This window comes from Arvicanthis niloticus, unplaced genomic scaffold, assembly GCF_011762505.2.
Source record: "Arvicanthis niloticus isolate mArvNil1 unplaced genomic scaffold, mArvNil1.pat.X pat_scaffold_461_arrow_ctg1, whole genome shotgun sequence".
Taxonomy (NCBI): domain Eukaryota; kingdom Metazoa; phylum Chordata; class Mammalia; order Rodentia; family Muridae; genus Arvicanthis; species Arvicanthis niloticus.
This window is the reverse complement of record NW_023046098.1, coordinates 36,503-51,511: the sequence shown is the minus strand read 5'-3', so window position 1 is coordinate 51,511 and position 15,009 is coordinate 36,503. Positions and strand designations below refer to the sequence as shown.

The 15,009-nt window shown below is 43.0% G+C and overlaps 1 protein-coding gene across 3 annotated transcripts in view; it reads right to left on the bottom strand.

The window, feature by feature from the left end:
- The window catches only part of LOC117702103 (NACHT, LRR and PYD domains-containing protein 1a-like), a 53,272-nt gene that overhangs the window by 10,518 nt on the left and 27,745 nt on the right, over nt 1-15,009 (bottom strand). Inside the window, exons 4-11 of one of the 3 annotated variants that reach the window (XM_076706373.1) lie at nt 12,432-12,602; nt 11,527-11,697; nt 9,610-9,699; nt 8,609-8,700; nt 7,978-8,062; nt 5,954-6,177; nt 811-1,073; nt 180-305 (exon numbers count right to left, since the gene is read on the bottom strand). In XM_076706373.1, the coding sequence (XP_076562488.1) occupies nt 180-305; nt 811-1,073; nt 5,954-6,177; nt 7,978-8,062; nt 8,609-8,700; nt 9,610-9,699; nt 11,527-11,697; nt 12,432-12,602 (1,222 nt within the window). The remainder of the gene's footprint in view (nt 1-179; nt 306-810; nt 1,074-5,953; nt 6,178-7,977; nt 8,063-8,608; nt 8,701-9,609; nt 9,700-11,526; nt 11,698-12,431; nt 12,603-15,009) is intronic. The other 2 variants (XM_076706374.1, XM_076706375.1) reach the window with 2 other exon arrangements.

The following is a 15,009-nucleotide window of genomic DNA, read 5'->3' as shown; positions in this document are numbered from 1 at the left end:
GTCACCAGGTCTACTCTGTATTCTTGTTGGGTTCCTTAGATTAATTTCCACCTATCTTCGATGTATTCTTGGTCATCCCAAATCTCAATGCTTTCTCCCCAATCTCAGTTTTCTACAAAGCCTTGTAATCAGCCCCACAGGTTTCCCACACCTGGCATCAGAGACACCTGGATGCTCACCACTGGGATAATTTTCACCTTTTTGGAGCAGGACACAATATATCGGGAACCAACATAAAGAGCATCTACTGGGGGTGGCTTGTTTATGCGCACAAACTGAAACTTCATTTCTTCATCATCAATGGCCTAGGGAACATTACAGACAGTGATTTATCTAGATTTCTGGGCAACAACATCTGATCTGAATATAGTGAGATGGTTGATCAGCACATTTTGTGGGATAGGGTGATGACATCTCATGATCTCCCTTCTATTGTGTGTTCTGACACACTGATATCTGGATTGTTGGCCCCGTTCATGTTCATTTTGGGAACAGGGTAACTGCCACAGAAGAATGGAGTAGCTACAGGTTGTGCATAGAACATTTTCATCCTACTGGTGGGTGGAAAGACTCTATAGAGTCTATTTGGGGATTAGTAAATTGACATCAAAGACAGTTGAGTGAGACTCTGGTGTGTGCAGGGCAAGAAGAAGGCAGAATTGTATAGGCACACCAGGTTCCCCCTATAGAAATGTATCCAAACTGTATGTCTCAACTCTCAGTTCAGAATTTCTCCAAGGGGCTCACTAGCTATAACTCAAATTTTTTGTTTGCCCACCATGGCCCAATATTTGTGGTCCTCAGTGTTACCTTCCGAATAGTGCAGTCATTGGGGACCAGGTAAAGGTGAAAGGTGACATTCTCGAGATAGAGGTGGTAGTAGATCAATGTGATGGAGTTGATGGGGATGAATTGTCCAACAGCAGGAATCAATCTCAGTAGAATTCCCATTGGGGAGAAGCTTGGGCTTTCCAGTGCTGCGTAATGCTCTTCCACTCTTGCTGGGGTTTCTAGGACCATCCCATGTTCTTGAAAGTGGGCAACATGGAACAAAGAGATGTCCACTGTTTCCTCTGTGAAAGAAGAGATTCAAAGGATGTAGATTTAGTATTTCCATCTATCCATGCTGGTCTGGGAAACTATTGATTGAGAATGAGTGTGAATTTGTGGTTTGAATGAGAATGGGATGCTCTATTTGTTGGAGCTGCTTGGGAAGGATTAGGAGGTATTCCCTTGTTGAAGGAGCTGTGTCACTGGTGGGCTTTGAGGTTTCAAAAGCTCATACACTATCAGTTTTGTTTCTCTCCCATCAGAATGTAAGCTCTCAACTACTGCTCTAAGCTCTAGTGCCGAGCCTGCCTGCTTGCTGCCATGCTCCTTCCCATGAAAGTCTGTGTATCATTCTCTGAAACTGTAAGCCCCAATACATTTTTTCTTCTATAACCTGCCTTGATTATAATTTCTATTTAGTTTGTATTTATTTTTTTGATATTTATGAGAAAAACTGACTAAAATTTAAGATTTGCTAATTAATTTCCAGCAGCAACACTGCAGAAATATCAACTGTTTTCTCACTACAAATTCATGATGCCAGGGAGGGTAAGTGTGACTTGCTTTCAGTGGTGAGTCATGCAGACTGCCTGTTATTGGAAGGCAGCTTTGACTTCGTACCTGGATAGCTGCTGCATGAATGTTCACAGTGGAGTGGAGGTTCATAATGGTCTCCTCTGTGGGCGCTAAAAGAGGCTACTTCCAGAAATTTGACAACCCTCAGGTTCACCAAGGTGTTCTTATCACCAACCTCATTGTTTTGGGATTTTGCAGTGTCCACTAAAGTCTTTGTTGCAGGACAAAGTTTTACTGTTATGACTGAGATCCAGGGTACCTTTGTCTTCTAAAGACAAAGCTATATGGAGCTATGGAATGGTTAATCTTAAATGAACTTAATGAAATCTACTATCACCTTGTATCCAGGCCTGACAGCATAATAGAAGGAGACTATCTTGACTGGGGGTAATTGATTTGGGATGATCCACCACATGTGGGTAACAGCATTCCATGGATCAGATAGGATCCAGGAAATTGTTAAATGGAGAACGTCACATGAGCACAAGCATTCACCGTTCTCTGCTCCCTACCTGTGGATGTGAGTTTATCGGGTGACACACCTCCATGTTCTCAGACTTCCATATCATGATGAACTGACTTTACCTTTGAACTCTGAGGCAAAATAAATATATTCTCTCCTGAGTTTCTTTGGTCAGGCATTTTTTTTTTTTTAATGAGTCACAAGTAAAGTAACTTGGACAGAGAGTTGATACCAGAAGTTGGGTTGTTGCTATAAAAAAAGCCAGATCAAGTGGTTCTTAGGCCTTTGGAACCGTTTTGTGGATAGCATATTGAAGAATGTGATACTTAGGGCTAGAAACACTCTACTCTACTGAGAGAAGAGTTCATAGTAGCATTATAGTGAATGCAGGAAAGACAAGAAAGACAAGAGAGGCAGTGGAGGCCTGCTCAAGTTGTCCCAGAGAGTAGAAAGTTTTTTATTTGGAAATTTAAATGGAAAGAATCTATTCATGTTACAGTTTGGCCAAGAATATAGATTTATTGTATTAATGCCCTGAATGTGAGTGAAGATAAATTTAAATATAGGGGACTAATTTGGCAGGAGAAGTTTTTGAGAAAAATTTTCTGAATGATTCTTCAGATTTAGCAGTAATTGCTAAAGAGATCATCATCACAGAAGGGAAAGCTGCACTGTATTGTACTGCAGCAATAGGAAAGGTGTCTTGAGAGTAAAATCTCACTCTATAGGTTTCATCTTGTGAAGAGCCAAATTCATTTAAAGGCAGAAAGCCTTAATTGATGTTTTTCTCTGTTTCAAAAACACTCAAGAGTTTCCCTATGGTCAGCATGTCATACAGTTATTGGTGTGGTCACATCTCAAAGCTGTCACTAGAACTTGACAGTATCATCTCTGTAGGTCTTTTATGTTTGAAAGATGCTCTATTGAGGGTGTTCATTGAGTCATGATGCACAGCTTCAGATAACAGCTGAGGCCAGGTAGTGTGTCTGAGTCAAAGATCCTGTGAGGAGGTCCTCGAGGTCTTTCTATGAATGTTTGAAAGTGAAGCCTAAGGGGAAATGTAAATCCTAGGATGTTGGAGAAACTAAAATCAATTTGTTTCTGCCAGATAAAGTTTTAGACAAGGAGTAGAGACATGGCCTAATGAGAGGCTATGTGTGCTTCATTTATGAAACTGGAGAGTAGAGCTATCTAAGTCTTTTGGAGCCCAGTGAATGTGATACCATGAGCTCCATGGCTGGACATGAAGCAGCAGATTTTGTGATTGTGGAGTTTGTCTTGCTGTGGTCTGAGCACTCCTTGCTATGCTCTGACACTTCCATGTTAGAATGTCAGTGTTTATTTTGTGCCATTGTATGTTGGAAGTATGTAACTTGTTTTTTATTTCATAGGAACTTATGGTTAAGACATTGCCTTGCATCTCTGTTTAGAGGTAGATTTTTAAACTCTTGGAATTATTAAGGTCTAATGGAACCTTTGAAACAAGATTGCATTTTTCATGACGAGATGAAACTGAAACTTTAGAGACAGACATTAGACAGTTATGATTTAAGGTGATGTGTTTGGGTATGAAGTTGACAGTGGTCAGAACTGTGAAGATTAATGTCACTTGTCAACTGGATGTGGTTCCTGCTAACGAGCCTACTCTTATGTCTTTGGTATCAGATTTCTGGATTGCCTAAGGTGCTGAGGGGCAAGAGGGCAAAGGACATCTCTTCTGCTTCTGGCCCATATTACCTCATTGCAGATGGGTGGTGGGGCCAGCTCACTGATCTGGCTCATTCATTTCCCCTTGAGCAGGGCCAGCACTACTGTGCTGCCCAGGAAAGCTGCAGGGCTGGTTCTCCCAAGTGCTGTGTCAGTCAGGGGCTGAGCTAACTCACACACCATGATGACCTAGAGCTAGTTCTCCCAAGTGCTGCAGGTGATGAGGGGTACATATGGGAGTGAGTGGGTGTGTTGTGTCACTCCTACATCTTCACCACCTGTTACTAATCATCTTCATACTATGAACAAACAAATTTTTTCCTTTGCTGTGAGTTGGATTCTATTGGTGTCTTGGCAATCCGATTGCTGTGCTCCTTGAAGCAGGAGAGGAAGTAAACCTCACCAGCTACTTGTACTATTTCTGGTTTCCTTATTGTTATTGCCTTTTTTTTTTTTGGTAGAATCTGTCTGTGTCGTCTAAAATGCTCTTGTATTTTAATTTCTTCTGCCTCAGCCCCCAGAGTGCTAGAATTATAGACTATAGTATTGACATTTTTATGAGATCATTCATTGGGAACCTTGTATTTATCAGACCATTTTCTGAAGGAATCTTTGGAGATCACTTCATTTGGGACACTTTATGAGCCTTCTCTCTTCTTAGAACACTCCTCTTTTGTGGCTCTAGTTCTCAAACAGAATGTGGTGACATCATTTTCTCCTTTCCTGTAGGAGTGTAATGGTTTACAGTGTTGGTTGACCATGGGTAGTAGATGTTATGTAGTTTCCAAGATTCACTTTGCAAAAACCTCTTCAAAGCAGTGGCAGGCCCCTCCTTCCTGCCCCAGCCTGTGGATGCTGCAGTAAAATGACCCACAGGAGCTGTCCAAAATGGCAGCTCCTGTCAAAATTGTAGCACCATGAACCTCAGAGTAGATGCTGGCCTTAGGAGCTGTCCATTGTAGTTACACCTTCTCTCCTGCCTTAACTTAGAGCCTTGGTGAAACTCCACTGCAGGACCTGGTCAACAGGAGCTGTCCACAGTGGCAGCATCTCCTTTCCAGCCTCCCCAGAAGCCCCAGAGAGATGGTGCTTTTGCAAAAGCCAGCTGCAGGTGGGAAGGACTTCCCATCTTAACCCACAAGCCTGATGCAGGGAAAGGGAGGTGAAAAAAGTCACCAATTCCTGAGCAGAAAAACCCATGAATCCCTGAGCTCCCTTCCCACAAATCCCCACCAATATTGAAAATAAAACTCTACCAATCCCTGAACAGGAAAACTCACAAATCCTGAGCTCTACAAGCTCAGAACTTGAAATCCCATCAATATTCAATCTGGAAGCCTCTTCCCAATACAGATCCACCCCTCAGAAATCTTATGTAAACCCTGTCCATAGTCCAATTCCTTGCTGTTCACTCCTGGGAGCAGAGGGAAACCATCCCTGGATTTGTCCCTCCAGATCTTGGACCCTACAATAAATGTTTTTCATGGGATTTTCTGCCTGGTGCGACTCTCTGGTTGGAAGATTCCAAGAAGCCAAGAAGCAATGAAGAGAAGAGAAGAAGTGAAGAGAAGGAGCAGGGCTGAGGCTCCTGAACTCCTCAGCTCAGCTGGGGAGACCCTCCCCTGGGAGCTGCAATGCCTTTGCTGACAATGCTCCCTCTCAGAGCTGTGTGGTTTCTGAACTCCCATGTCTCAGAATGACCTTTCTTTGGGACACTGTTTCACTTCAGAGCTATGTTGTTCCTAGGCTCCCATGTCTCAGGATACCCTTCCATTGGACTACATTCTCCCCTCAGGGATAAATTGTTCCTGGGCTTCCAAGTTTCAGGATACTCTTCCATCTAAGCAGAAACAGTACCCATTGAGGGACATAGTTTGTAATGAGTACTTGATAATCACCAATTAATATTGTACTGAGGACATCACTGTCTAATTAGGGATTCCTCTGGTAAAATAGTAAAAAGTTATAAGGCTGGGAGACATGTGCTTCAAAGAAGATACATCAGACAGGAAGGGATGACAAAACATATCATTGTCCACCTCTGTAAACTGCTCTACCTTATTATCACTTCTTTATCACCCACCATCTTTTAGTTCCTACATGGCCGGTCAAGTCACCCATTATTACAACCCTCCTCCTTAAGCTTCCCTTGGTTACCTTGGAGGGACACAAAATGAGGGAGGTACACTGCAGTCACAGCTCCTTGCTCAGCCTTGATGTCAAACAGAGGTCCAGCCAACATGTGACTGTGTTGCAAGGGAGTCTTGTTCAGGTATTGGCTCCAGGCACAGAATTCAATCTCAATTGTCACTGCCCTTGTCACCACAAAGTGGAGTCCTGTGCTGGGACAGTGGTAGGAACCAGCCATGGGCAATTGAACTCTGGAAGAGGAGAAGCAGACACCAGTTTAAACTAGTACTACTCATCTGTTGTGTGCAGACCCATTGCAGAGATCAGGACACAGCAGACTTCAGGCATCTGGCTCTGAGTTTTATTCCTCTGCTGTCTATATGGATTTCTGATTAGTCATTTAATCTCCCAATGTGTTTCCTCATCTGTACATAGGGTTAATGATGACATTATCTCAGAGAACTGAGTACTGAGTGATCTAATGCAAACTTTCATGTAACACATGTAGGGAGCAGTCAGCTCTTCCTGTGATGGCAATGATGGTGATGATAATGTTGAAATTGGTGTGTGTGTGTGTGTGTGTGTGTGTGTGTGTGAAGTTTGTGGGATAAACCTAAAACCTTGTGCACACTAGACAAGGGCTCAAATAATCAGATACATCTTCAGTTTTTAGTGTTTATATTCTTAAAGTGTACATTTCCCCATAATGAGAATCTAATGGACGACAATAGTGGTAAATTGTTGGTCCCGAAAGAATGCTTTACCAAGATCTTCAGTTATTTTCCCAAAGCTGTCTGTTTGGCAAATGTTGGGTAGACAAGTGCCAGTTTCTGTGGGAGGAAATGAAGAGTGACAGTTTCTTTAGCTGAGACAGTGACTGTGACAGTGTTGGAGGAGGGTAACAGGTCATGGAAGATACCATCATTGTGTATTTAGTCAGTCATTATTCCCGAGACTATAATTTCTGTAGGATTGTGTTGGGAGCTGACTTTAGTAGAAAGCGGCTAGATCAACTTTGCAGCCATCTGGAACCATATACCCTGATGAAAGACTTGGTTGTCAAAAGCCTATAACAGCTGAAGCACACTCTGATAAATATATTGTTTATCCCACATAGCTTGTTTTGCTGTTTAGTGACCTCAGCTGTATGGTGCACGTGGTAAAGTGTTTTCACCTGTGTTCTCCTGCTTGTGTATATAAATACCTCAGAATTCCCTTCAATAAGGGAGACTTGAGAAAATAGAAGAGACTGAATCACACCCTGTCTTGTCTCCATTCTTCGAGTCTCTTGCCCCAAGAGCCACACTCTCTCTTGACCAGAGCACTTAGCCCCAAAAGTGTTGAGGCAGAATGTGGGCCTCAACAGGATAGGTGTGCCATACACATGATCATGTTCTCAGCTTCAGGGGATCCTTGGAACACACGATTGTTAGTAAAGTAAGAATGTAGAGACTACAGGGATGTAATGGAAAGGTAAAAGACAGGAGAAACAAATATCGAGAGGAAGGGAATGCTGATTATAACTGGAATACAGTAATCACCAGAAAGAATACATTTCACACAATGAGCAAAGCTGAGCACAGACTGTTTAGGTGGCATGAAGTACTCAGGTCAGCACAGTTGAACTGTTAGTGGTGTGCTGGTTGTGGAAGACTAGGTCCTATCTTAATCATAGGGATGCCTAGTAAAATTATTGTGGGTGAAATCCTATGATGTCTTGGCCATATATTACTGTGATTGCTATACTGTCATAATACTGTGGCAGTGTTGACAAAGAAGGAATGAGAAAAGTTGAAACAAATTAGAAATGGTTGAGGATCTGAGGAAATGGCAAGGAAATAACTTGTTTCTTATTTTATCCATTTCTGAAATTTTTTGAAGAAGACCCCTATTTTTATATCAGGCCCAAATTCTATTGTAGTCCTGGTCTAGTCTTCTGCATTGGCAAAGAAGAAGTTACCATAGAGAGTGGGTTGAGGGTCTATCTTTGGGGATTCCTTACGGAAAGTAGACTGTGAAAAGCAAGACTCTGCCATGGAAAGCTCACTCACCGGTACACGTTCCTCTCTCTGTCAACCACCTCAGTAGCCACAGGTCCTGTAGGGCCCCAGAAGTCGTCCTCAGTCCCTAAAGGTTCTATGGAGAGACAGGAGAGCATGGATGAAAGGTCCTTAATGGTACAAGTTATGAGTATTACTCCTGTAGAAGAGGCCAGGCAGTGGTCACTCTGTAATGTACCATGGCTGAACCCTTTTCTAGCTTGACCAGCTTAGGCCTTATCAGAAAGTACCACTTCATTCTGTATTACTGGTCCTTGGTATATATATATATATATATATATATATATATATATATATGCATACATATATATGTATATATATGTACATATATAATGTGTGTGATTTTGTATATGTATATATGTATATATGTATGCTACATAAGCATATGCATATATACACATATATTTAGCAACAATAATATTAAAGAATTGGTCAGGAATTTGAAAGTTTGTGGATGGAACACAGGAGGAGTTGGAGTGAATACATGGAGGGGCAGGAATAATGTAAATATAGTACTTGTTTATGAAATAAAAAATTAAACAAGAAAGAGAAATGATGTCTTTCCCATACAGATGCTCCTGCATCCAATACTTACAGACTCTGGGTTGATTCCTTTACACACCTGACTGTTGTCTCTGCTGCTTCAATAAGGCTGGGCTATCATCTACTTCTTCTTTATCCATGTTTGTAGTAGGGACAATTCCATGTGGCTTCCTACACATAGAGGAAGAGAGTCAGGAAGCATGGAGAAGCTGTGTGCACAATATCCCCACACAAAATCTAACCCATCTGGATTTTTACTCTGTCCTATGCTTCTTCTCTGAGCCACAACAGTATGAAGGCCCCCATCCTCCTGTGCATCTATGGTGCCAGAACCAGGATAATCTCAAGTCCTTTTTTGTTTTATATGAATGTGTTCCCCAGTGTCCACACATTAGAATGTTAATCTTGAATGTAATGCCACAGTGCTCATACGATGAAGGGTGAGACAAATGAGATCACGACAGCTCTGACTTCATTAAGGGGTCAATAAATCACCACAGAGGTAGATTCCTGTGCCCTCACCAGACTGCCACACAAGCCAGCTTAACTTCTTGCTTTCAACTTTACCTGTGGTGAAATCAGATGGAGCAAGAAAGGCTTCGCTAGAAGCAGAGTCCATGCCCTTACCCTTCCTTATATCCATAACTGCACTAAATAGTCTGTTCTTTATATGTGGTTCCCCGTGTCAGACATTGTGTTATAGCCAGAAAACTAATAATCACTCACTGTGAATGCTAATCACCTAGACAATACCTTCTATGATGGTATTGTCTCCCCCTTTTTGTTCTCTACTCTAAACTCACAAAGCCTGCATCCTAGTCCTAGGATGAACTAAGCAGTGTCCTGAGCCACCACCTACATCCTCTGACAGGTATTCCTGCTTCTGACATGGTCCCTTCCAGCACAGTTTCTGCACAGTAGCTGACCATAAAACATGGGAAGAGATGCCATTTCATGACTGAGGCCATGCCTCTCATTGCCTCCCATTTCAGGTCCCATTCCCCAATTTCTCAGCTTCTAACCAGTCACATAGGGCCAGGGGTGAGGAGAGGGAAATCTTTGTCTCCCTCCTCTTCTTACCATGTGCTGGAGATGAGCAGGTTTGCATTCTTTGCTTCCAGGGTCCTGAGCTCTGTAATCACTTGGTCACTGAGAGAGGCCTGGTCCAGCCTACAAGTACAAGAGGGGGCTATTTCTTCTAGGATCCACTACAGAATCTTGAGAATTCAGAGTCCAGGATCTTGGAATCTGTTGTCTATGGAAGGAGCCAGTGAGGAGGCTCATTTGGACTTATCATTGATCAAAAATCAGGACAGAGGACAGAGACAGACAGCACAGCAGCAGGCTGAGAAGAAGGAGATTTGTCCATGAGGTAGTCTCAGTGGGACTTAGTCAGTGATCAGTGGGATCTGAATGTAAGAAGTGGACCTTTGAAACATTCCAGAGGTGAAATGTGAAGCTGGCCCTTTATACCTCATCTCCACAGGTCAGTCTTTGGAAATAGATTGTCCCAGGGAGAGGAACATGGCCATAGATATGGGACTCTTGTTGGCAAAGGGCACATCTGTAGGTATCAGAATTCCAAAAGGCTGAGAGTCATGTCCATATCCCCAAAGGGATTCTGGGCATCTCTTCAAGGTGCACACATAGTGCCAGGATGCAAAGTTTCATGGGCATTCTCCTTGAAGGTAAGAGCCTTGTTTCCATTCTCACCTCCATTCCCTTAGTGCTAAGGAAGGAAACCTTGTTCTTACACAGAAGCCACTACTAAGGTCTCTGGTCCATTCTTATGACCCTCAGATTCCAGGGTTGCTGATGGAGTTAGAGTAGTGCCTGACTTCTCTGGGTATCAGAGTCCTCAGTTCCTAAGCATGGATACATCACTCCCACTCTGCCTGCTGGGAGGCACAGACAGGGCAGGAAGTGAAAGGCTCCTCCTCTCTGAGAGGCTGTGTAATGACAGCAAGATGCTTTATGGGGAGGTCAACAGAGCCTTTGAGTTCAAGATTGTTCAGTCTTTAGGAGGGAAGGAGACAGGTAAGAATTCACATGTAACTGAGCTGTCTGGAAGGCAGATGTGCAGCAGAGGTCAGTCCTGGACATTCTCTTCAGTGTGTGAGGAACAGACATGGCTGAAAATATGCTGAGGAACAAAGGTGCCAATCAGCTGGGCCTATTATAGCTACCAGAGGGGAGGAAATAAGAATTATCACTTCAAAATTGCTCCTAAGGTTTGAGAGTTGCAGCAGAAGACCAGACATAGGGAAGCCCCAGGGACCAGGCTTGCCTGACTCCTTTTCCTGTTGGCTGGAAGAACCAGCAGGCTCTGGGTACAGGGCTCCAGAGCCTCTGTGGTTCTCTGAGCCCATGAAGGGCACTGGCCAGCAACCTCTGGGAAGTGTTCTTCAAGAAACTGCCTATGGGAGGCTGGAGAGATGTCTCAGTGGCTAAGAGCACTGACTGTCTTCCAGAGGTCCTGAATTTATTTCCCAGCAACTACATGGTGGCTCACAACCATTTGTAATAGGATCTGATGCCTTCTTCTGGTCTGTCTAAAGGTAGCAACAATGTACAGTGTACCCACATACATAAAATAAACATATAAATCTTTTTAAAAGATTTACTTCTTTTGTTTATATGAGTATATTGTCACTGTCTTCAGACACATGCTAATGCATGTGATTGCACCATGCCCAGCTACTAACCTACTATTATTTTTGTTTTTATTGTCTATATTATATGTCATTTCATATGTACTATGTAATATATATTACATGTCCATGAGATGGGTATTACATTCCATTTAATCCATGAGGACACCGAGTTTTCCAGAAGACAGTGACTTGCTCAATCATAGGGTGTAAGTGGCACAGCTGGTCAGGAGCCAGGCTGACTATGAATATCTATTCCTTTTCTTTTCTATGTTTTGTCATCTGGGAACTCACCTATGTCCCTTCCCCTCCTAATGTCCAGAAAGGAATTGCAGGGCTTGCTTACCGCAGGACACTGAGGTTGCAGGCAGGATTCCTGAGCCCCTCACATAGCCGCCTCACACCACGGTTACCCAGGTCATTCAGCTGCAGGTCTAGCTCAGTCAAGCTGGAGTGGACACTGAGCACCTCGGCCAGGAGTGAGCAGTGTGTGGATGTGAGGCCACATTCAACAAGCCTGCATGGGAGATGCTCACGTCAGCTTCTTCAGGGATCATTGCTTTTGAAAACTTATCTCAGGTTTCCATTTGTGAGCCCTGGGATGCTGAGCTGCCAGTGGTTAGCTCTCTGTGTGCCTTTTCTGCCCTAGGGAGATAATTCCATGTTCTATGCAGCTGAGATTCAGGAGCAATAGGTCAGAACCAATGCTTTGCTGCCATTGAAAATGGCAGAGCTTAGTAGGCCCAGGGTAGCTCACTGGTACATTTCAAGAGTCATGTGACATGAAATTTACCAGATACAGAATAGGGCATGATTTCATTTATTAGGTCAAATCTTAATCAAGATAAAGTCTATAGAAACCAAGCAGAAGTCTGATTACAAGGGCAGAGGGTAGGAGGAAATGGGGAGATGCCATTCCTCGGACCGGGAACTTTCTTCCCTCAGGCTTCCTTTTGCTTCTGTGTTCCTCACTTCTGCTTTAGCCATGTCCTCAGGAAGTGTGTTCCACTGAAGCCCTCATGAATCTAGTGTTATCATTTGGTAGTGGGATTTCTTGATGAATGCAGACTCTCATGATCCCGAAGGATAGAATCCCATTTGTTTATCTTTAAAAGTCTGCCATATGTCATAGGTGTGGTAAAGGGAGTTCAGTGAATACTTGATAAATACTAAGCCTTCCCCTAGAGTCCTCCTTTGCCTTTAGTCTCCTCCCATCTATCTGATTCAGGGGAGAACCCAATGCAGACTCACCACAAGATCTTCAGTTGGCATTCAGGGTGTACAAGGGTTTTATAGAGATTTAGAACTGCACAGAAGCTCATTGGATTTCCACTGAGGTCCAGCTCCTCCAGGTTTCTGGCGAATTTAAGATTGGAGAACAAAATTTTCCAACTGGCATCAGTGATTGGGGTCCATCTGTACCTGAGGGGAGAGAGAGGTAGCAGAGGGGTGTGACTTGTGTGTGCAGAGTCTGTACACAGTTCCATATAGCAGATTGGGTTTCTATATGCTTGAGCCCCACACACTGGTATGCCATCCCCAGAATTCACTAGCCTTTTGTATATGTTCCTTTGCTCCAAATTCTGGATCCTCTCCTCTAAGTGGTTCCTCATCTATGTCCTTTATGATAGTATGCTGTGTGCTCATTTTGTGTGTCTGTTTCTGACTCAGTCTTGGTGTTTACCAAATGTGTGAACAAATGCCTTACATTTTTGCTTTCTAGTCTATAGTGTTAAGCTCATTGACTGACCTAATGTGGGACCTTGGAAATTCAGAAGGGCTTCTTCTCTTTGATGTGAGAGCACCTGCTTTCCTTTGGAACAGATTTCCCGAGTTTCATGATGGAAAGCTCAAAGGAAGAGAACTCGGGATCAGTAGTTGGGAATGATTCTGTGACAGTATGGTAAGCATGCTCACACACACACACTATACTACAGCTGTGTTGGTTCACATGATCCTTGTATCCTTCCAAGGATAGAGGACCACAGGGAGAAGGCAGAGTAGATTCATTCATTCTCTCTCTCTCTCTCTCTCTCTCTCTCTCTCTCTCTCTCTCTCTCTCTCATACACGCACAGAGAAAAGAGAGAGACAGAGAGACACACACACAGAGATAGATACACATAAAATTTTAACACCAAAGAAATATTAGGGAAACCAAGTACTAAACTTCAAAGAATGATTTTTAAAAATAAATTATATATTTTTGCTTTGTGTGTGCCTACTTGTCTGTGCCCTATATGAATGTAGGAACTGGCAGAGTCTAGAAGCTGGGCCTTATATCTTCTGGAACTACAGTTAAGGTAATGTGAGCCATCTAAAGTTTGTGATTGGATCAACATTTTTTCCAAATCCACTCTCTAGTCCCCAGAGGATGGCAGTTTTGGTGCATGGTTAGTATTTACACTGAATGAACCTGGAAATCCAGAATATATTATTTAAAAAGCATGAGGTGCTATTATGAGCCACACACAGAGAAATGCTTCATCCTGTCATCTTTGATGCCTTAATTTCCTGAGCTGGTCCTTTCCCTTGTTTTCCTTGTGTGCAATGAGCTTCTGTCTTTTGCCAGCCTTGTCTTGCTGACTTTTCCACTCAATTTTACTTTCTTCCTAGCAGCTGAAGCCTTCCACTTTCCTATGGTATCACCCCATGTTCCTAATGACACTGTCCTGTTCAAGCAGACTGGTATTCCTGGTTTCTCCTGTCCTATCTTGCCTTCATCTCTACATACTCATATTTCTTCCACATCTTCACATCAGAACTCTTCTATTTGAAACATCTGTATCAAGCCCTTTAAGAGTAAGTTTAAATAAACATAGACACATAGAGACAACCTAAAATAGCCAAGAATAGGAAAATGATACATTTCATCATGTTATTCTCTGTAGGCATTATTCTCTGTAGCCTATTCAGAATGATACTATACTAGACATTTAGTTTCAGGAGAAGACAGCCTTGATTCATTAAGAAAACATGTGAATATAAGCTAACAGATAAAGTGTGATTCAGTTTCCCTATAGGCAAGTATACAGAGGGTATAACACATTTTTTTTTTCTGCTGTGGATCAAAGTCAGGGTCTTGAGCTTGCTATATGGGGTGTTTTGAATGAGATGTCTCCTTGAGTTATGGGCATTTGAATGATTTGTTCAACTCATGGTATGCTTTGGGGAGGCCTAGGCGGTGTGGCTTTGTGTCAAGAGGTACATGACTGGTGACAGGCTTTAAGATTTCAAACCCTGCCCCTGTCTATTCCCTGTGATTCATTTTCCAGCACACCACTCTGCCTGTATTCCAGAAGCCTGCACACATCAGGGACAACCAAGTAAGACCCAGTCCTCTAAAAATCACCAGACTGCCAGATACCCTAAAGGACACCCAAGAGCGGTAATCTTCACCCTGTTCCCTGGCCCCATATTTAGGTCCACCACTCTGCCTGCATTTTTAGAAGCTTGTAGGTAGCACAGATAACCCACTCCAAGCCCTTGGGTGCCAAGCTCCCTTAAAATATACCCAACACACTTGAACTGTATCCATCCCTTGGACTCTATTTCATGGCCCATAATTCTGCCTGTTTTCCCGAAGGACTTTGTGGCACCAGGGATCCTGGACACTGTTTCTATGGATCCCAGAGGCAAGGTGAGTACCTGAAACCCCAGATGCTATGCAGGCCACAAAAACTCTAGAGGAGACACCCTACTGGAGCTGAAGATTCACTAGTCATGAGAACCCCAGGCCACTCAGGTAGAAGACAAGAGGAAACATAAACCAAGGGAAAAATTGATCCAAAAATCCATCCAACAAAGTCAGAAATCAGCACCTAAGGTATA